The sequence below is a fragment of the Rhizophagus irregularis genome, chromosome 1, assembly GCF_026210795.1.
Source record: "Rhizophagus irregularis chromosome 1, complete sequence".
Classification (NCBI taxonomy): domain Eukaryota; kingdom Fungi; phylum Glomeromycota; class Glomeromycetes; order Glomerales; family Glomeraceae; genus Rhizophagus; species Rhizophagus irregularis.
This window is the reverse complement of record NC_089429.1, coordinates 3,427,657-3,451,356: the sequence shown is the minus strand read 5'-3', so window position 1 is coordinate 3,451,356 and position 23,700 is coordinate 3,427,657. Positions and strand designations below refer to the sequence as shown.

Here is a 23,700-nt window from a genome sequence, read left to right as displayed (position 1 = left end):
CTGCCTATAGACAATGTATCACTGTAGATATCTTCCTCTGTAGTATATTTGGATGATGATGAATCTTCTGGATCTTCTGAAATTTCCGGATGATTTGTATACTTTCTTGCACGTTATCGAGATAAGAAGTTAAATTCGATATCTTGATATTCATCATCAACATCATCTTGATTACTGTTATCTGATTCTTCCGATTCTTGTCTAATAGATTCATCAATCATTTGTTCAGCTGAAGTGGGTGTTGATGTTTCACCTATTTCAAGTTGATGAACTTGGTATTCTTATTTCTCCGAATTTCTCCTTTGTTAGAGTACAGTGAAATGGCTCTGTTATTACTTCTTTGGATCAGATCTTTGACAGCTTTCATGGCGGCTACCACTGGTCTTTTCCAAAATGATCTTAAACGAGTGATTGCTTATTCAACTTGTAGATCTTGCAAATCTTGGTATTCTTGATGTCTGGAATCGTGAATTTCTTTTGTACGAGAATCCACCAAGTCACCATCACAATCAAGACAGTTACAAACTACTAGTTTTCTTTTATTATTTGTTGATCTAGCAGAAGATACTATTTCTTCGTTTATTATACTAGAAATTGATCTATTTCTACAAGTAGAAGATAGCTGATTTGATGGTGATTTTTCATCATCAAGATCGTTAAGTATACTAAAGACTGACCTTTTTCTGCTTATTTGTTTAGTGTTTGAATAAGTTTAATAAGTTTGGCAAAATCCAAATTTGTAAAAAGGCCGATTTTTATAAAATTTGGAATAACACAAAATTTGTATAATTTGTATATATAATTAATGTAATCCTGGCTTCTATGATTATTTCAATAATTTTTTAGGATTTAATATTTTTTTTCACAAATTTGGCAATTTTATATAATAAATTTGCGAATTTTCTAATTAATATACTTTTAAAAATTGCAATATGATTTAAGCTTATTTTACAATAAAAAGCTTATTTTTAAAATAAAAAGCTTATTTTATTTTAAAATAACTTTTATTTACAAGATAATCACTTTATCATCCCTTTATCATTTTCGGATGCCAAACAAACCTTATCAAAAGAAACTGTAAATTTTAGCGAAAGTTGAAAAGTAACAATTTTGTATTAATCAAAGTGGTATTGCTATAATAACAATATCGCTACAGAATCTAAATATACAAGAAATATTTTCGATTTTACTGCAAATTTCGACAAAGTATAACTTGCCGCATTAAAGTATATCAAATTTTAATGCAGTAGAACGCTAACAATTTTCTTATTATTATAAATTGATTTGACTTTTTTAATTATGATTTATAGTTGATTTTTCAATTGAGAAATTAACGCAATAGAACGCTAACAATTTTCTTATTATTAATTGATTAGTCTTTTTTAATTATGATTTATAGTTGATTTTTCAATCGAAAAATCAACACAGTAGAACGCTAATGATTTTCTTATTATTAATTGATTTGATTTTTTAATTATGATTTATAGTTGATTTTTCAATCGAGAAATCAACACAGTAGAACGCTAATGATTTTCTTATTATTAATTGATTTGATTTTTTAATTATGATTTATAGTTGATTTTCTAATCGAAAAGTCAACACAGTAGTACGCTAATGATTTTCTTAATTTTAATTAATTGATTTGATTTTTTAATTATAATTTATAGTTGATTTTCCAATCAAGAAATCAACACAGTAGAACGCTAACAATTTTCTTATTATTAATTGATTTGTCTTTTTTAATTATGATTTATAGTTGATTTGTTAATTGAGAAATCAACGCAGTAGGACGCTAACGATTTTCTTAACACAGGTCAAAAAGTATCAAATCAGTCATCAATCAGTCATCAATCGGGTATCCAATTTGTGCCTGATTGGCATCCAATTTCTGCCAAAATCCAATACCAACCGGGCAGTCCAATTGATGACGGATTGATATACCGATTGGTATCAGATTGGTGACCGATTGGTGTCAGATTGGTATCAGATTGGTGACCGGTTGGTGACAGATTGGTGATAGATTGGTGACCGATGTGACCGATTGGTGACTGATTGGTGACCGATTGGCGGTCAATTTATGGTCAATCGATGGTCAATTTATGGTCAATCGATAGTCAACTTATGGTCAATCGATAGTTAACTTATGGTCAATCGATGGTCAATTTATGGTTAATCGATGGTCAATTTATGGTTAATCGATGGTCAATTTATGGTCAATTTATGGGTTAATTTATAGTAGTAATCACATAACCAATAATAAAATTTATTACAGCACATTATAATATTTATTAAAATTATAAACTCTACAAACAATAAAATACATAGTGTCTTTATTTAAATAAAAACCATTCATAATCTTTTTTAAATACTTTATACTACAAAATGATGTAATATTTGAAAACAGATGTTAGAATATAACTGATAAAGTTAGTAATATTTAATAAATAGTAAAGTGTAAATATAAAAGTTAGTAATCATAGTAAAGTACAAATACAAAGTTAGTATTATGAAGAGTTTGATAAAAAAAAAGAAAAATATGTGATGATGTTAGTAAAATATAAAAAAAAGAATAACATTAGTAATATAAAATAAAAGAAATATAACGTTACATTAGTAATATTAAAAAGTGATAAAGTTAATATTATAAAATAAAATATAGTCAGTACAATAAATTTAATGACAAAAATACAATAATTAATATACCTGTAAAATGTAAAGAGAGTAAAAAAAAAATAAAAAAGAAAGAGCGTGTATATTTTTTGAAAAATAAACAAACTTGAGTTTGGTAATTTATATGCATGTTAAGATCAGATCACGTGCATAAAGATCAGACCGAATTTTAATTGGTTAATAATAGATATAATAGATAAATATCGCATCTCCAGAAACTGAAAATTTCAAATTCACTCATCTCATTATTTTACCTTATATATAATGACCTTTTAAATTTGTATTAAATTTTACCTTGACTTTCGGAGACCTAAATTTTTTTAAAATTGCTTAATAATATTAATTTATTTAATATAAATTTAATAAAAAGTATATTATTTTTTATTTAATGTTTGAATTCTAAAAAAATTCTCTATTAAAAATATCTCATACAAATTCTTAGAAAATTTCAAAAAAAATTCCTATTTCCTATACGAATCTTAGAAAATTTCAAAAAAAAATTTTCTATCAAAAACATCTATACAAACCCTAAAAAATTTCACAAAAAAAATCTCTATTAAAATATCCCATACGAACTCTTTCCATACGAACTCTTAGAAAATCTTTATCAAAATATTCCATATGAACTCTTCCCATACGAACACTTAGAAATCTTAAAAAAAAAAATCTTTATTTATCAAAAATATCCTATACGAATCTTAAAAAATCTCTCAAAAAAAAAATTTTCTATCAGATATCCCATACGAATCCTTTCCATATGAACTTTTAGAAAATCTCTTAAAAAAAATTTTCCATCAGATATCCCATATAACCCTTCCCATATGGAGTTTAAAGAGTTTTGAACTGGTTTATAAAAACTGTATAAAAAAAAATATTTTAAAACATGTTATTAAACCCGTTATTGAAAAAATCTAATTTGCTAATGACTAAATATTATACAGGTTCAGAAATATAAACAATTTTACCTTATTATATACTGAAAACCATCTTGGACTAATATTTGATTTTACCTTATAGAACCATTACAAAACTTACCAGAATGCCATATCCAAAGGGCTGAAAAGTCGTCTAAAAAAGATAAAAGAGATGGAAAGGAAAAAAGAATGGGAAAGGGGAGACGAAAGTGTGAAAAGGGATGGAAAAGGAATGGAAAAGACGGCGAAAGTGTTGGAAGAGTGGAGTAGATTTATATTCGATGGCCTAATCCCTACGAAAGTTTTCACTCATCTAAAGACCTGGAATACAAAACGTCTTGTTAAAGGGATGTTCTCACCAAATTTTACATCCAAAGAGCTGAGAAACAAACCATCTAAAAAAAAAGAAATTAGTTAATGTCCTTTAAAAGATAGAATAAAAAATTAAAAGAAACATCATACTCACCAAATTTCCACGTCCAAAGAGTAGAAAAGCTGTCTAAAAGATTTTTAAACAAACAAACATTAGTAATTATTTAATTAAATAAATAATCCAAGAATATTTACCCTTACCGAAATCAATGTCCAAAGATAACAAAGAATCGGTTGTCTATAAAAATGAAATAAACGAAACATTTTAATAAACGATTCATTAAAAAAGATTGTTTTTTTTTTAAAAAAAAAATAAACATAACGATACTTACGTCTAAGGAGATCTTAAGAACCTTTAAATTTTCTTGTTTAAAGACTCCATAACATAATCTTCGTTAGATAATCATCATCCAATTGCCTTCACAATATATTTTGAATAATAAATTCACTGAATTCCAATATCACCATCTACAAAAAAAAAAATTGAAACGTTAGTGAGCGTTTTGTTATAAAAAAAATTTTTTTTTTTAAAAAAAATTGCTCTGTCCCACCGAAATCAATGATCCAGAAACGTCTAAAAAATTCCAGGTTCCAGTCAAACTTCCCAATGCCTTGGACTCGCTTAGAAAAGAAACAACTCTATTTTTTATCGAGATTCAAATTAGTCTAAAGGAATGAAACGTTAGTATATTTTCGTCCAGCAACCTTACAAAAAAGTAGATTCTGCTCAGTCCTCCTTTACCTCAATTCCAAAAATCCGATCATATTTTTCGTCTGGCTAACCTTAAAAAAAGAAAAAACATAAATTAAATTATTTAAAAAAAAAAATCACGAAACTCTTTTCCCTGACCTTCCCTTACCTTAATTCCAAAGTCCGGCAATGTTTTTCGTCCGGCAACTCTATCAAACAGAAAAAAATAAATTAGTTTAATTTATTAAAAAACAACGAAAAAGCTTTTCCTCAGTCCTCCCTTACTTCAATTCCAAAAGTCCGGCAATATTTTCGTCTGGCAACTCTATAAAAAAGAAAAAAACAAATTAGTTTAATTTATTAAAAAAAAACAACAAAAAAGCTTTCTCTCAGCCCTCCCTTACTTTAATTCCAAAAGTCTGGCAATATTTTTCGTCCGGCAACACTACAAAAAAGAAAAAAATATATTAAAAAAAAATGAAAAACCTTCTCCCTCAGCCCTCCCTTACCTCAATTCCAAGAGTCCAGTTTTCGTCCAGTAACCCTACAAAAGAGAAAAATAAATTAGTTTAATTTATTAAAAAAAAACAACGAAAAACGCCTCTCTTACTTCAATTCTCAAAGTCCAGCAATTTTTTTCGTCCATAAAAAAGAAATTTTTTTTTTTCCAAATTGGATTATCCTGATCTAGATTACGGATCACATCTCACCTAATTCACGAGTGATACAAATTGCAGGAAAAGAAATTGATCATCAATCGGTCAATATTATATTGTTAACCGATTGCTACCCGATTTGACTTATCAACTTACCGGCTATGAACTGGAATAACATATTTTTTTTAAGAGAAACGTTCTAACGCTTCTCTTTCTTTTTTTTTAGGTTGCCAGACGAATAATATGACCTGGACTTTGGAATTATGTAAGTGAAGGAGAAGAAGAATAATATTTTATTTTTTTAAGAGAAACGTTCTAACGCTTCTCTTTCTTTTTTTTTAGGTTGCCGGACAAATAATACGAACCAGACTTTGGAATTTAGGTAAAAGGAGAGTTGGGAAGTAGGTTTTTTTTATTTTATTACGTTACTAAATGCTTCTTTTTTAGGTTGCCAGATGAAAACTACGAACCAGACTTTGGAATTATGTAAAGTGAAGGAGGAAAGGGATAATATTTTTTTTTAAGAGAAACGTTCTAATGCTTCTCTTTCTTTTTTTTTTAGGTTGCCGGACGAATAATACAAACTGGACTTTGGAATTTAGGTAAAAAAGGAGGTCAGGAAGTGGATTTTTTTTATTATATTCTTTAAAAAACGTTACTAAATGCTTCTTTTTTTTCTTTTTTAAGTTGCCAGACGAAAACTATGAACTGGACTTTAGAATTTAGGTAAAAAGAGGGTCAGAGAGTGGGGTTTTTTATTAATTCTTTAAGAAATGTTATTAAACGTTTCTTTCATCTTTTTTTCAGGTTTTTGGACGAAAACTATGACCCAAAAATAAAAAATTTGTAAATCAGAATGCCATTTATCTTTATTAAATGAATGTTTTTTTAAAAGCCAATCGGTCACTAATCGGCTATTAATTTGGTAGCCGATTTTCTTTCATTGATCCAATTTTACATATTAAAGTAATAAATAAAAATCCTGAATTCTTAAAAACTATCAGATATTACAAATCAATCAGTAACCAATCGATCACCAATCGCTTATATCAGATTGGTGACCGATTGGTGACTGATTGTCAATAATAAACTTAATATATTTATCAGAACAAACTCAAAAGCTCAAATAAAGTATAACTTGACTTGCTTTACAAGGCTATAATGCTAATTTTTTGACTTTAATACGTAAATCAGATATTGTAAACCAATCAGTCACTAATCAGTTACCAATCGGCTATGTCAGATTGGTGACCAATTGGTGACTGATTGTTAATAATAAACTTAATATATTTATCAGAACAAACTCAAAAGCTCAGATTAAGTATAATTTGATTTTCTTTACAAGGCTATAATGCTAATTTTTTGACTTTAATATGTAAATCAGATATTGTAAACCAATCAGTCACCAATCAGTCACCAATCGGCTATGTCAGATTGGTGACCAATTGGTAACTGATTGTCAATAATAAACTTAATATATTTATCAAAACAAACTCAAAAGCTCAGATTAAGTATAATTTGACTTGCTTTACATGACTATAATGCTAATTTTTTAACTTTAATATGTAAATCAAATATTGTAAACAAATCGGCAACCAATCAGTTACCAATTAGTCATATGACTGATTGATGACTGATTGGCAATTTATGCCTGATTGGTGACCGATTGGTGACAGATTAAAAGAATCGGTCACCAATATATAACCAATCAGCTTCAAATCAGCCACCAATCAATCATATAACCGATTGGTGACTGATTTTTTATATTTCGACCTGTATAATTTTAATTAATTGATTTGATTTTTTAATTATGATTTATAGTTGATTTTCCAATCGAGAAGTCAACGCAGTAGAACGCTAACGATTTTCTTATTATTAATTGATTTGTCTTTTTTAATTATGATTTATAGTTGATTTGTCAATTGAGAAATCAACGCAGTAGGATGTTAACGATTTTCTTAATTTTAATTAATTGATTTGATTTTTTAATTATGATTTATAGTTGATTTTCCAATTAAGAAGTCAACACAGTAGAACGCTAACGATTTTCTTATTATTAATTGATTTGATTTTTTAAATTTATAAATAGGACGATATGACGATATTGAACCTGCTTCAATTTTTTAAACGAATATTGAGTGAATATCAAAATGTCAAATAATAGCAATAATAAAAAAAAACAATAAAAAAAATAATAAACAAAAGCAACAGAGATTTCAAGAAGAAACACCTGACGAAGGATCTAATTGTCAATGGGAAAGAATGGAAGAAGAAAGTAATCCAAATGAGACGAGTGACAAGACCAATAAGTCGGCTAGCAAATCGTCATCTACCAAGTCAAACAAACAAAAGCAGCAAAAGTTTCAAGAAGAAACACCTGACGAAGGATCTAATCATCAACAAGAAAGAACGGAAGAAGAAAGTAATCCGAATAAGATAAGTGACAAAACCAATAAGTCGACTAGCAAATCGTCATTCACCAAGTTAAACAAACAAAAGCAGCAAAGGTTTCAAGAAGAAACACCGAGCGAAGGATCTAAGCGTCAACAGGGAAGAATGGAAGAAGAAAGTGATCTGAATGAGACAAGTGACAAGACCAATAAGTCGACTAGCAAATCGACACCCATCAAGTCGACCCTCAAATCTGCAAAGTCGACTAAGCTGACTCAAGAAGAGTCTGACGATGAGGTTATAGAAATTGAACCGCCAAATATTCCTATAAAAGGTAATTGAATTTTGGAAAATTGCTGATTGACATGTACGATAATTAATAATTTTATAGATCAACAAGAGATGTTATCGGAAATAAAAAATGATATGGGAATATTCGAATTCCACAAAAATTCGTATTAGTGGTTAAAGACGATCAAGGTAATGAAAAAGTGATTGATGATGACGATACTGATTTAGAAGCAGGTACGATTTTGACTTCATTCGTATAAATTCAGAATTATTCGTAAAAAAATATTACTATTAATAAAATTCTTTATTTAGAAAATCTAAAATTAAAGAAACGAATTGATGAAGTACAAGTAGAGAATGCAAGGCTTCAACACGAAAATAACCGATTATTTGACAAAAATCATTTTTTGACTTGAGTAAATGAGGCTTTTGCAGACAAGAATGACGATCTACATGAAAGCTTAAACAGGTATTCAAAAATCTGCCTGCCTAAAGCCATTTATAGGCAGACAGATCTCGAATAGCCGGCAAAACGTCAAAAAAGAATTAAGACAAAAAGTTCGAGCGATACAAGAAAAAATTGGAGGAAGAAAGGTCTGGTTCTAACAATAATGATGAGTACGACAAAAAAGAAGTTGGGGTATATTAATTTTATTTGTTTGATTCAGTTATTTAAAATTGCAGTATTGAGTAATTAAGTACCAGTTATCATTATTTGATTGTTATATTTAGGTTGAAATGAAGTCTATTTTGAAAATCATCGATGAAACTCGAGGACTAGATTACAATAAAACGTTCAATAGCGTGAAAAATCTCAAGATTCGTCATAAACTAGTCTCTGAATTGCGTTCAGCTCTTGCTCCATGTTTTCCCGCTTTGAATAAGCAACTTACAAAATGGTTGGGTTGTCTCCACAAGTCTAGTTATTCTCATCAAAGATTAATGGATAGGGAAAAAGCCAATGAAAATAAACACCAGGTGTACTCAAACAATCGAGTACATGACGTTAGTAATAATTTATAATTATTATGCTGAATTTTATTCCAATTATATATTAAATTTTATTCAAATTATAACGTATTTTAGAAGAAAATCCGCTGAATAAAGGTGGCAAAGAGATTATATAGTTTTGACGATGAACGGATAACAAAATATGATAAGCATAGATTACTAAAGATGTTATCCAATCGCTTATTTCATTCTCCAGAAATAAGCGAGACAGACGAAGAAGACCTAACAAAGTCCATAATCGCTATTTACGACTATTCGTGGAGATCTGATGAGGTTAGAACTTCTGAATCTTGATTTTTCAGACGAATTGCTGGATTTAATTTTTATATTTTATTGTTTCTTCAGCTTAAAAATTTGCTACGAAATGTATTTGATGTACACTCATTAAATAAGGCGAAATTAATACGCGAACATAGATATGATGATGAAGTACAAAAATACGACTGACCATATCCGTCGAATACTCTTGAATGGTTTTATATTGTACAACAACAAGATTTAATATGCGATACTGATGTCGATCAGGGTTTCAACACTGAATATGATGAAGTAGAAGAAGTTAGTAGAGGGACAACACCAGCAACTGGCAACACCACCGAAAATGATGAAGACCATAACAAGGAAGGAAAAGAAAAACCATCAAATCAACGGTCGGCAATAATCATAATAATTCAGATTCTGATTTACATATAGACGACGCGCAATGAACAAATCTGAATTAATTCGGTAGAAAACTTTCTTTTTTTCGTCAAAAATCTATATATATATATATATATATAATTAATATTCCAAATTATTAGTATTAGAATTTTCCATAATTCAAAATAAATTTGTCTTAATTCAGAAAAAAATTAATTACAATTCGAAATAAATTTACTGCAAATTTACTGCAATTCAGAATAAATTCAAAATAAAATTTACTGCAAATTTACTGCAATTCAGAATAGAAAATTTACTGCAATTCAGAATAAATTTACCGCAATTCAGAATAGAAAATTTACCGCAATTCAGAATAGAAAATTTACCGCAATTCAGAATAGAAAATTTACCGCAATTCAGAATAGAACATTTACCGCAATTCAGATTAAAATTTACCGCAATTCAGATTAAAATTTACCGCAATTCAGAATAAATTTACCGCAATTCAGAATAAATTTACCGCAATTCAGAATAGAAAATTTACCGCAATTCAGATTAAAATTTACTGTAATTCAGATTAAAATTTACTGCAATTCAGATTAAAATTTATCACAATTTATCAAAATTTATCATAATTCAGAATAAATTCACTGCAATTCGGTAAATTTATGAATATATTTTTTTAAACAATTCAGATTAAAAATACTAAGCAATTCGATATTCTGATCAGCGTCAATTGGCCTGCCAATCGGAACTTTACCTAAATTAATAAATTGGCCATCTTTATCACCAAATTCAGCTTAAAATCGGACATCCGATTTCTGGCCGATTTGGACTATTTTGACCAGTGGATGCTCCTGTATCCCATGTTCCGCTCAACATTCAGCCATCAGCTAAATCTTTTTCTCCTCCAAAAAGTATTTTAACGTGGCCTTAACCTTCTTCAACTACCGATGCTCCTGTATCCCATGTTCTGCTCAACATTCAGCCGTCAGCTAAATCTTTTTCTCCTCCAAAAAGTATTTTAACGCAGCCTCAACCTTCTTCAACTACCATTGCTCCTGCTCCTACCTTGCTGCACTCCTCCTCTCTTCTTTCTCCAAGTGCTCCTCCATTTACTCCTATCTCCTCTACGCAAGATGAAATTAACGATTTCAAGAATAGTAGAGTTGTTATTAAAGTAAACTGGACCAGCTTACTGGCCATATCAAATAATTCATTAGCTTCATTAGTAGTGCTTCCTTGGAGCAAGCTGATGATTCAGCTTCTTCTGTTTAATTTTCTTTTTGAAATTTTATCTCCCTGGCTATTTTTATCATTGTGTTTTAATGTTGGATAATAATTTTAATTATGATACCTTTGTACAAAACCCTCTCAACTCTGATCTTGTTACTGATTTCTTCTCACATGAATCTTTATTTTTTTCTCCCAGTAACACTTCCCCTATCCCTAATTCTTTTAATATTTCCTCTTTTAATGTTAATGGCCTTAGAATGCATGATCAAACTAAAATAGAACAAATTTCTTCTTTTTTTTCCCTTAAACATATTTCCTTCGGTGGTATCGTTGATACTCATCTTTACCCTAAACTAAGGATGGTGCCGCAAATAGGCAATTGCAGAATAATTGCGATTTGCAGTATTGCGGAACATTGCAGATTTTGAAGTCTAAATATCCGCAAATCTGCAATTCGCAATTGTCTGCAATTCTGCAAATATTCCGCAATTCCGCAAATAATCCAAAGTACCGCAATTCAATTGCGGTTGAATTGCGGTACTTTATGGAATTGCGGAACATTTGCAGAATTGCAGATTGCTCGCAAAAAAAAGAATAATTATTTTTAATAAATGTAATTTTTTTAATAATTAACTAATAAAGAAACCGATTTCTTGTTATTACTAAAAGTAAAAAAAATTCGGTTTTTTATTAATAAAATTTTTTAAAAAAATTAGTTTATTTTTTAGAAGAAACATATCAACCGGTTAATTCAACGGTTATTAATGATCTGGATTAGATTATCGGACAGCATAGTACAAATCAACTAATTGCATTGCGCAATTTTAAATATTTTTTTTTTCATTTTAAAAAAATTCATTCTTTTTTTTGTAAATTCCGGCCTGGAACTTGGAAATGGAGACCTGTGAGTATTTTAAAGGGGTGAAAGTGGGTTTTTTTGTTTTTTTTATGTAAGAATGTTTATTAACGTTTTTTTCTTCTTTTTTTTTGTAGATTCCAGCCTGGAACTTGGAAATGGAGACCAGTAGGTGTTTCCAGAGGGGAAGCAAGGGTTTTTTTGGATTTTTTTATGTAAGAACATTTATTAACATTCTTTTACTTCTTTTTTTTGTAGATTCCGGCCTGGAACTTGGAAATGGAGACCTGTGAGTATTTTAAAGGGAGGGGAAAGCGGGTTTTTTATTTTTTTTATGTAAGAATGTTTATTAATGTTCTTTACTTCTTTTTTTTGTAGATTCCGGCCTGGAACTTGGAAATGGAGACTGGTGAGTATTTTAAAGGGGAGAAGTAGGTTTTTTTTATTTTTTTTTATGTAAGAACGTTTATTAATATTATTTTACCTCTTTTTTTTGTAGATTCCGGTCTGAAACTTGGAAATGGAGACCGGCGAGTATTTTAAAGGGGTGGAAGTTGGTTTTTTTTTTTTTTATGTAAGAACGTTTATTAACGTTCTTTTACTTCTTTTTTTGTAGATTCCAGCCTGGAACTTGGAAATGGAGACCGGTGAGTATTTTCAAGGGGGAAGCGAGTTTTTTGTTTTTTTTATGTAAGAACGTTTATTAACATTCTTTTCTTCTTTTTTTTGTAGATTCCAGCCTAGAACTTGGAAATGGAGACCGATAGGTGTTTCTAGAGGAGAAAGCGGAGGGTTTTTTGTGTTTTTTCTTATGTAAGAACGTTATTAACGTTCTTTCACTACTTTTTTTTGTAGATTCTGGCCGGAACTTTGATTAGTAGTATTAAGTTCGTCATTGTTATCTGTGTTTGATTTAGTTTTTGACGCAGTTGCACCATTTCAGAAATTATGGTTTTATTGTTTCTAATAAATAATAAATAAATAAATTTATTAAAAATTTTTTTTTTGATTAAATTATCATTTAAAGACATTAAAAAAAAATTTAATTATCAGCCAATCAGAATTGCGGAATTGTGGGTTACTAACCGCAATTCAACTCCAAAATCTGCAATATTGCGGATTTTGGAAATTATTTGTGGACCCATCCTTACCCTAAACAAATAAAATTTTTATCCAAGCGTATTATTGATTATACTATTTTTTCCTCAGACTTGGATACTTCTAAACAAATTCTTTTCTCTGGTGGTGTTTCCCTTTTAATAGGGAATTCCTTTGCTTCTCATGTCCAAGATTTTAAATCCCATTCTTCGTGTTTACTTTCCATTGATCTATATTTTAAAGGCAACGTTAAATTGCGCATATTTGTAGTTTATATTCCTCCTCCAGCTAAAAAAGTTTTGCGCTCTGACACTATTAATTTGCTTATTCAACAACTTATTCTCACTAAACAAGCTGGTTTTTACCATGCTGTTTGTGGCAACTTTAATATGCATTTAGATAAATATTACCCTATTTACTTTAATCAACTTCAACTTACTTCTAAACATATTCACCGATTATTTTATCATCTCCTTTCTCATAGATATGAAGATTATACTCCTATTAATCTTTCCAACTCTTTAGGTACCTTTCAACGTAATGACTAAATTATACGTGTTGACTATGTTTGGTCTTGCCCTCTTCTTAAAGGATTCGCTTTTACTACCTGCATCTTTGATGCTCAAGACATTTGTACACCTGATCATAATCCTGTTATCACATATTATGATATGTCTCTACTATTTGCCTCCACCAAATTGGCTCGCACTCGACAACTTAAGCGCCAAACCCGCTGCGTCTTCAAATTTGACTCTGTTACTGAATTCCAATAGACAGAATTCACTGACAAAGCTGACGTTTTATTGTGACGTCTCACCTTCAGTCTTCTCCTCCTGGCATATCAATCAAATGTGCAAATATCTTCAATCACGTATCCTCAAAGCTGCTAATGCCATTTTACCTTCTTCTACAGTTGGCAATAATTATACTTCTAAAGTCCCTAAGGAACTGGAAACATTAACTCAATACTATCAGTTTTTAAATTGCCTAATGCACTCAATACATCTATTGCGCAAATATCCTTTAACTTATTCCGCTGCTCACGAACATAAGTGGTCTATTCATTTAATTAGACTCCAAAACATTCTTCAATTATATAAGAAAGTGTTTACTTTCAGTCACACTTTCCCTTTATCCCTTTCATCATGTCGTCTAGATGATTTCAAATCACTTCTTGATACTTTATCCACCATCTCAAAATTCTTACGGAGATTTCACCTGCTTTAAGAAAAAGAATTTCAAGACCTTTCTATCCGTGCTCATTTAGATAATAAAAATAATAATTTTGAAACTGACCTTTCTTTTTTTATCGAATCAGCACTTTCTCGCACCCGTTGCTGTATCACTTTAGATCGTGTCCTTCTTGATCATTCTACTCGACTTCATCTACTTACTGATCTTAAGGACATAAATGATACTGTTGTTAACCATTTCCAAAATTTTGTGCTGATTAAATCCACTCCCCCTACCTCTATCGACATACTACCAGATAGATGATCATCTGCTTATCAACCCATTGATAATGTGTCCTCCTCCATCTATGATTCTTTAATGAATTCCCCTACTTTTGATGAATGGTTATCTACAGTATCTTCTACTCCTAACAACAAAGCTCCTGGTCCTTCCATGATTACTTATGAAATGCTCAAACATCTTGGACCTCGTACTTCAGCCCTACTCATTATCTTGATTCAATTCTGCCTTTCCAAAGCTGATATTTCCGACTTATGGTGATAAGCAATGGTCTTTTCTATTCCCAAACCTCACGAATAGAAGTGTCAATTAAAGAACACTCGTCCTATCACCTTACTTGAAGTGATTAGAAAATCTCTTGTCAAACTCTTTTATAATCGTCTTTTTACTATTTTGGCCTCACATGATGTTTTAAAAGGTGGTAACTTCGCTGGTCTACTTGGTAGTTCTTACCGCGACCCTATCGTCACTTTAGAGTCAATTATCCATGATGCTGATGTCAACTAAAACCCACTTTAGATTCTTTCTCAAGATATTTCCAAAGCTTTTGATTCAGTCGATCTTACAATGTTACATTTCGCCCTTGAACGTATACGTCTTCCTGCTTCCGCAGTTAAATTTATCCTTTCATCACTCTTCATGAAACACACTAACACTGGTCAAAAACCAGGCAAACATGGCATAGTAGCCTTTATCTTTATTAAATTTATTCGAACTTTACAATTTTTACAAAAATAAAAAGAAAAATATAAAAATAAAACTAACTAAAAACAAAGCTATATAGTCTCCTAAGAAAAAATAAAGTAAAAAAAATTAATCTAAAAAAGAAAAATCGCATTACACTAAATTTCCCCAGACCTTCCCCCTTGATATATTTCAACCAAAGTAGAAGCAACTATGCTAATAAAATAACGAATAGCGCGCCCACTATAAAAATCGACACTCCATCCTGCAAAAGCTGTTATTAAGTAGCACCGTTAGACGACCCATAAAACCCGAAAAATGATTAAACCAAGGCAAACCATAATTAATCGAGTTTTTTAACCAATCGGTTTCGAAGTCACGTGAATCGTGTAGGGTCGGAGGTGGTAAAGATGAGTAAGGTATGTACGTTGACAAAGGCAAATTAGAAGGCTTTGGGGTAGTTTTCAACTTGTAGGTAATGTTCATCGCGTTTTCCCATCGGCTTTTATCATAAGAGCGCGGATTCCAAATTCGTCGTCTGAATTTATGAACAAAATGGTTGTGAATGGCCACGATAACCTTAATCGCAGAGTTCCTTGAAATAGATAAATCGACAAATAAGTCAATAAAAAGTTTAGGCAAACAACCACGGGCAAGGGCATAAGAGGACCAATTTGTGGAAGAAAACGACCAGCATGAAAGAGAAGTAAGTTTAGCAATGAGTGGAGTAGGGTCAATGTCAGCCATGTTTCCGGCGGCCAGAAGTTTAGAAATCAAATGATTTTGATAAGATTGAAGAATTTGTTGCATAAGTAGACGACGATTTTTGCACATAAAGAGGTGCATCAAGTCTTCCATGCGGTCGATACAAGAACGACAAGTTAATTCGTCCATGTATAAATCTGGTCGAGTCCGTTTCAGCTTTTCCAAAGTAGGCAAATCATCCAAGAAAAGTTTGAATTTAAAGGTTAAGTGTCTTGATGCATGGTCAGGAGTAAAAGATGCATCATGAGAGGGCTTGAAATTTAAAGTAAACCAAGTAAGTTCCCAGTCAACAATATAATCTATATTAGATGACAATAAAGAAGTAAAAGTAAAGAAATCGCGTTAAATTTAACAAATCGCGCATCAACTGCGTTTGATAAAATAGTTTGAGAAGGTGTCGCGGATTAGATTCACAGACAACATCGTTATCATAAATTAAGACAAAGTCATGGGCAGCGGCCAGGTCTATTCCGGAGATCAGAATACTAGATGACGCGGTATGGGCAGTATTGGCCAAGGAGTCAGCAAAATCGTTTAAATAATTGCCGGAGTGAGCTTTAACTTTAATGGGAAAAACTGTCAGATTTTTGGAAAGGATGGTTCGCTCAATAATCGCCCAAAGCTCAAAATTTGTAGTTTTGTAGTACAGACGACTGTTTGAGTAGACAAAAGAAGAACAACTTCGAAGGTCATCGATGGCAGTTTGCGAGTCAGTATAAATAGTAACTTCAGAGTCACGTGGAGAAATAGTTAAAACTGCATAAATAGCAGCAGCCTCAGCTCGAGAAGAAGAGGGATTATCTCGTATAAGGCCGTGAGCATAAGTGGCGATAGAGTTAGGAAAACCTGCATCAGGGACTATTTGCATCCAAGACCAGCCCATAGAGACATCGGGAGTGCCTATATTAATAAGACTGGTCAAAAACCAATATATCGGGTAGCAGATATGTATCAGATATGTACCCGATATGTGTAGTATTAATGCAGAAAATCAGGTACCCGATATGTGTAAGATATATGTAAATATATATATCATATACATATCGGGTACCGATATGTATATGATATGTATACGATATGTAAACGATATATATATTTACACATATCTTACACATATCGGGTACCTGATTTTCTGCATTAATACTACACATATCGAATACATATCTGTATACTGTACTATATTGGTTTTGATGATGCAGTAGTAACTCTCTCCTGAATTTTTCAAAAACGAAATTTTCGACGAAAAATATTTTTTATTATTTTTAAAAAATAATACAAACTACTAATAAAATTTTATATTTTATATATTCTCAACTCAAAGCCCTCTACTATGTCTGGTAACTATGCCAAGAGAGGCCGTGGAAGTCATAACCCTAATAGTAGGAAAGCTTCCCGTCAAGAACGAAAAAATAATAATAACTCCGATAACTCAAGCTCTGATGGTGAAAACACTGTCCAGCAGAAACGTAATCGTATGATTACCGAAAATTCTATGGAAGAAGACTACGTTGCCGATGTCCAGACGGCTGACGTTGGAGTAGATGGACTTTCCTCTTCTCCTCAACAAAATATCTCTGGCGAAAATACTTCGACCTCCTCCCCGAAAAAATCTGCTGCGCCAACTGCGCCCAGTCACGTCGCGTCTTCTGGAAATGTGGACGCGTCTATGCATGCACCTTTAAACAAAGACTTGCAACAACCCCCTAACGCGTCACCCAATTTGGATACCAATGGTGCTCCAGATGACGATCATACTCCAGATCCAGTGGTGACCCTCGCCATAACCAGAGAAGATTTTCAGGCTGCGGCTGCACCGAATGCTGCCCCTGAATCTCTTAAGAATTTCCCTACCAACAAAGCCCTTATTGAGGCTGTTAATAACCTTTTTTTAGAAACTTACGAGTCGTTCACTGGAAAAGCACGTATGACTGGCTCTGGTGAAGCCAAACGCCTCGTTATCCACTTCCATACAGCTGAAGCACGCGATTTGTGCGTTGGTTCCACCCATCCCGAGTTCCCTGACTTAATCTTTTATGCACATGACCCTCGCCAACTCCGATCCAATGAAGATCTCCGGGCTATCCAAGTTACCGATATCCCTTTCTTCATTAAAAAAGACAACCTCATGGCTTATTTTAAGAAATTTGGTAATATCACCTCTTGCCGCCTTTTCTCCAGGCCTAATGCCAAAGTTCAGCAAGCCCGCATTGTTTATGATCACGCCGATTTTATTGCTCGTTTTACCGACCAATAGGCTGTGTACTGTTTCTCCACCTGCCTCAGAATTACTCCATGTTCTTATACTGTGGATCAAAAGGCTGCGCGCCGTCAATACGTTGCCACCCTCACCCAACTTCCCCCCAATGTTAAGGATATCAATTTGGCTTCCCCTTACTGTACTTTCGGCGCTAAAGCTGTCAATGTGCCGCTTTCTCTAAACTCTTACAAGCCCAAAAGATGGGCTTATGTCACCTTCAATTCCCAAGAAACCATGGATGCTGCTATGGAACAGACTGTCAGCTTCCAAGGCAAAGTGCTTTTCTGGTCCTCCCCAGATAATACTAACAAACTTTGTCGCAGATGTGGCAAATTAGGTTGTGCTCCAAATTTTTGCCCACTCAAACAAACCAGAGGTAGAAGTCGCACTCGCGACCCCGTTGCAAAACTCAAAGAACGATTTAATGTTAATCAACCTCATCGCTCCAATTCTAATACTGCCAATGCACGTTCTCGCTCTCGATCTCGCTCCAAATCTAAAGATCGATCTGTTTCCAATTCTGGACGAGCCAATAACGTTTCCCACGACCGCACTAATAATGCTAATAATCATAACAAACCCCCTCCCAATACCTCTCAACGTGCCCGCCATAATAGCAAAGAACGATCGGTCTCCTTTTCTTCCTCCTCTCGTTCTACAGCACGTCCTTTACCCCGACAAACTCCTAACTCTGCATTATCTCCTGATGATGCTAATAACATTTTAAACCTTTTGCGAGAATTACAATGTGAAGTTGCCAACTTTCACAAACGCATCTCCGCTCTTGAACTTGCTGACCAACGGATGACTCGTATTGAATCACACCTTGGCCTCGATCCACTTCCCTGCGCCCAACGAACCTGAACCGGACCTCATGCAAAGATGCCCCTGTAACTCATGTTCCGCTTAATATTCAGTCTTCCGCTAAATCTTCACTGCCCCCCAAAAGCATTTTAACGCGACCTTCGCCTACATTCACTATTATTCCCTGACACATCACTTCCTTCTTCTCACCTTTCTCCAAATGCTCCTCCTTTTACCCCTATCTCCTCCACGCAAGAAGAAATTAATGATCTCAAAAATAGTAGAGTCGTTATTGAAAGTAAATTGGACCAACTTACTGGTCATATCAAACAATTCATTAGCTCCATTGGTGGTGCCCCCCAGAACAAGCTGATTCAGCTTCTTCTATTTAATTTTCTTCTTCAAATCTTATCTCCCCGACTGTTTTTATCATTGTGTTTTAATGTCGGACAATAATTTTAATTATGACACCTTTGTACGAAACCCTCCCAACCCCGATAATGTTACTGAACTTTTTTCACATGAATCATTATTTTCTTCTCCTAGTAACACTTCTCCTATCCCCAATTCATTTAATATTTCCTCTTTTAATGTCAATGGCCTTAAAATGCATGGTCAGACTAAATTAGAAGAGATTTCTACCTTCTTTTCTCTAAAACATATTTCCTTTGGCGGTATTGTTGATACTCATATCCACCCTAAACAAATGAAGTTTTTATCCAAACGACTTTCTAATTATACTGTGTTTTCTTCGAATTTGGATACTTCTATACAAATTCTTTCTTCTGGTGGTGTTTCCCTATTTATAGAAAATTCTCTTGCATCACATGTACAAGACTTTAAATCTCATTCTTCACGACTGCTTTCTGTTGATTTATATTTCAAAGGCAATGTTAAATTGCGTATATTTGTTATTTATATCCCTCCCCCTGCTGAAAGTGTTCTGCGCACTGACACTATTGATTTGCTTATTCAACAACTTATCCTTACTAAACAAGCTGGTTTTTATCATGCTGTTTGTGGCGATTTTAATATGCATTTAGATAAATATTATCCTATTTATTTTAATCAACCTCAAATTGCTTCAAAACATATACACCGATTACTTTTTCATCTCCTTTCTCATGGTTATAAAGATTTTACACCCATTAATCTTTCCGACTCTTTAGGTACCTTTCAACGCAATGACCACATTACTCGTGTTGATTATGTATGGTCCTGCCCTCTTCTCAAAGGATTTGCTCTTACTGCCTGTATTTTTAATGCTCAAGACGTCTGCACATCTGATCACAACCCTGTCATCACATATTATGATATGTCTTTACTTTTTGCCTCTACCAAATTGGCTCGCGCTCGTCAATTTAAGCGCCAAACCCGTCGCGTTTTCAAATTTGATTCTGTAACTGATACTCAATGGACAGAATTTGCTGACAAAGCTGATGCCTTATGTGATGTTTCACCATCAACCTTTTCCTCCTGGCATATCAATCAGATGTGCGAATATCTTCAATCGCGAATCCTTAAATCCGCCAACGTTACTTTACCTTCTTCTACTGTTGGCAATAATTATACTCCTAAGGTTCCTAAAGATCTGGAAATTTTAACTCAAAATTATCGGTTTTTAAATCGCCTAATGCATTCGATACGTCTATTGCGCAAATATCCTTTAACTTATTCTACTGCTCATGAACATAAGTGGTCTATACATTTGCATCGACTTCAAAACATTCTTCAATTATATAAGAAAGTTTTTACTTTCATTCCTACTCTGCCCTTTTCTCTTTCATCATGTCGACAAGATAATTTCAAGTCACTTCTTGATGATTTATCCAATATTTCAAAATCCTTACGGGGATTTCATTTACTTCAAGAAAAAGAATTCCAAGACTCCTCCATCCGTGCTCACTTGGACGATAGGAATAATAATTTTGAAACTGACCTTTCCTCCTTTATTGATTCAGCGCTTTCTCGCACCTGTCGCCGTATCACTTTGGACCGTATCTTCATCGACCATCCTTCTCAACCTCAGTTGTTAACTGCTCCTAAGGACATAGATGACGCTGTTGTTAACCATTTCCAAAACTTTGTACCTATAAAGTCCACTCCTCCTGTATCTATTGATGCACTACCTGATAGATGGTCTTCTGCCTATCAACCTATGGATGATGTGTCCTCCTCCATCTATGATTCTTTAATGAATCCCCCTACCCTTGATGAATGGTTATCCACCGTTTCTTCTACTCCTAACGGTAAAGCCTCTGGTCCTTCCATGATTACCTATGAAATGCTCAAACATCTCGGATCTCGTACCTCAGCTTTACTCCTCATTTTGATTCAAGCATGCCTTTCCAAAGCTGATATTCCTAACTTATGGCGACAAGCAATGGTTTTTCCCATCCCCAAACCTCACGAATGGAAGTGTCAATTAAAAAATACTCGCCCTATTACTCTACTTGAAGTGATTAGGAAATCTCTTGTCAAACTTTTTTATAATCGCCTTTCTACCATTATGGCTTCACATCATGTCCTTAAAGGTGGTAACTTCGCTGGTCTTCCTGGAGGTTCTTGCCGTGACCCTATTATTACTCTAGAATCTATTATCCATGATGCTGATGTCAACAAAAACCCACTTTGGATTCTTTCCCAAGACATTTCTAAAGCTTTTGATTCAGTTGATCTAACGATGTTACGTTTCGCTTTAGAACGTATACGTCTTCCAGCCTCCGCTGTTAAGTTCATCCTTTCACTTTTTATGAAACGCACTAATCGCGTTTTCACTGCTCATGGATCTACGCCTGCTTATAGGGTTCGCATTGGCATTGACCAAGGCGAAGTTATTTCTCCTCTCTTATGGGTCATTTATATTGATCCCTTACTTACTATTCTGAAGAATGAGATGATGGACCCTTATGTTCTTTCTACACCGTCTTTAATTGATTCTCCAAGTCCTTCTCTTGATTTGAAGATTAATAATTTAGCATTTATGGATGACTCTACTCTTATTTCCTCGTCAAAAGCTGGCATGGAATTTATGTTATCCATTACTGAAGAATTTTATCAGATCAATAACACTTCCGCTAATCATAACAAATATGTGTTAATTACTAATTCGTTGCCCTTGACTTCGAATTCTGTTATATCCCCTATTACTTTTAATTTGGATTTATCCTCTTTAAATAGTGTTCCTTCCATTATTATTACCCCAATTTCCATGACAACTTCTTTTCGTTTTTTAGGTGTCTGGTTCAACATTAAAAGTTCCCGGGATTTTGTCAAAAAGCAACTCAAACGTGAATGCTGCTTATTCGCAGCGACTATTCGCCCTGCAAAGCTCTCTTCCAAACAAGTTGTGTATTTACATAATGCCGTCCTTATACCGAAACTTGAATACCGGATGCAAGTTACTCACTTATCTGAATCTGATTGTCACCTAATAACGAGAAGTATACGATCTGTTGTAAAGCATAAAGCAAACTTTTCTCGTTCTTTACCTAATTCCATTTTATTTTTGTCTCATGCCTTGGGCTTGATTAATTTGTTTGCTCATCAACGACAATGTCATATTACTAATTTATTTTTAATGGCTAATTCTTCTTCTGTTTTTATTCAATCTCTTTTTATTTATAGATTGAGTTTAATTCAATATAATTTTTTGATTCCTATTTCTCCCCTTTTAATTAAAGATTGGTCTATATGGTCTTCTCTATTTTCTTTCAAGAAAGATTATATCGCATGCACTATTGCTCTCTTGTCTTCTACTCCTTTTCGGTTGCTTCACACTCAATTATCGAAGCTTCCAAATTTGTCCTTGATAGATGGACGCGTTCCTTTATTTGAATGCATGACGCCTAAAGCCTTTAAACTTTAAAGCCTATTTTCCCATCCTGCGTAAACGACAACTGTTTTATTTATCTCAGCTTGTTACTCCCCAAGGAACTCATTTAATTTCCTGGAAGGCTTACTATGACAATTTGGTTGGACGACGTGGCCCTGGCCGTATCCCTTATTGGTACAAAGATATTCAACATGCTACCACTATTCCTGACTCCAATAATCGTTTGATGGATCAGTTTAATTTTACGCCTACGATTGACTCTTCCTTTTATGATTTGACTCCTTGTTTATCTTCTCCTCCTACTACAAAAAATTGGATTGTCACATTGGACGATTATGGTTCTCCCATTTTTGGCAAACAACTTTTAGTCCAAGCAAGTCGTGGTACTTGTTCTATTGTTCACTGGATTTCTCCTGATTGTGAATCTTCGCCTGGTGATCTTATTAGACTTTCTCCTTGCCCTGGTTGCGCTGCTCATACTCCTTTGCCTCCTTCCAAAAAACGGAATGCTGATTTAACCCTTTGTACGCCTACGGTCCCTTTACAACATTCGCTTATTTTGCCCACTACCAATGAACGAATTAGACGAACTACCTCTGAAGTGACTTCACCTTTTACCTGGGCTGATATAGAAGATGGTGTCTGTCATTATTATAGTAGATTGGATTTTGATTCCGATTCTTCTTCTGCAGATACCGCTATAGCCCCTAATACTCCTGTCACTATTGAATCCTCGGCTGCTGCTGTCTTTGCAAATTCCCCGCTGGTCGTTTCCTTGGATTCGCGCTATACCTTTTTCACTGATGGGTCTCTTATCAATTTAGGCACTCCCGATGTCTCTATGGGCTGGTCTTGGATGCAAATAGTCCCTGATGCAGGTTTTCCTAACTCTATCGCCACTTATGCTCACGGCCTCATACGAGATAATCCCTCTTCTTCTCGAGCTGAGGCTGCTGCTATTTATGCAGTTTTAACTATTTCTCCACGCGACTCTGAAGTTACTATTTATACTGACTCGCAAACTGCCATTGATGGTCTTCGAAGTTGTTTTTCCTCT

General features: G+C 33.4%; 3 protein-coding genes across 3 annotated transcripts; all 3 read left to right on the top strand.

Moving 5' to 3' along the window:
• Window positions 1–3,756: 3,756 nt before the first annotated feature.
• OCT59_000697 (uncharacterized protein) lies at window positions 3,757–4,002 on the top strand (the record flags this gene model as incomplete). Its single annotated transcript, XM_066139036.1, has 1 exon — window positions 3,757–4,002. The coding sequence occupies one exon, from the start codon at window positions 3,757–3,759 to the stop codon at window positions 4,000–4,002; it is 246 nt and encodes an 81-aa protein (XP_065988475.1).
• Window positions 4,003–7,565: 3,563 nt separating this feature from the next.
• OCT59_000696 (uncharacterized protein) lies at window positions 7,566–8,401 on the top strand (the record flags this gene model as incomplete). The annotated part of the gene is made up of 3 exons (XM_066139035.1): window positions 7,566–8,028; window positions 8,157–8,219; window positions 8,298–8,401. 3 exons carry the CDS (start codon window positions 7,566–7,568, stop codon window positions 8,399–8,401), a joined length of 630 nt encoding a protein of 209 aa, XP_065988474.1.
• Window positions 8,402–8,723: 322 nt separating this feature from the next.
• Window positions 8,724–9,689, top strand: OCT59_000695 (uncharacterized protein; the record flags this gene model as incomplete). The annotated part of the gene is made up of 3 exons (XM_066139034.1): window positions 8,724–8,990; window positions 9,093–9,269; window positions 9,522–9,689. The coding sequence occupies 3 exons, from the start codon at window positions 8,724–8,726 to the stop codon at window positions 9,687–9,689; spliced, it is 612 nt and encodes a 203-aa protein (XP_065988473.1).
• Between the last annotated feature and the right edge of the window lie 14,011 nt (window positions 9,690–23,700).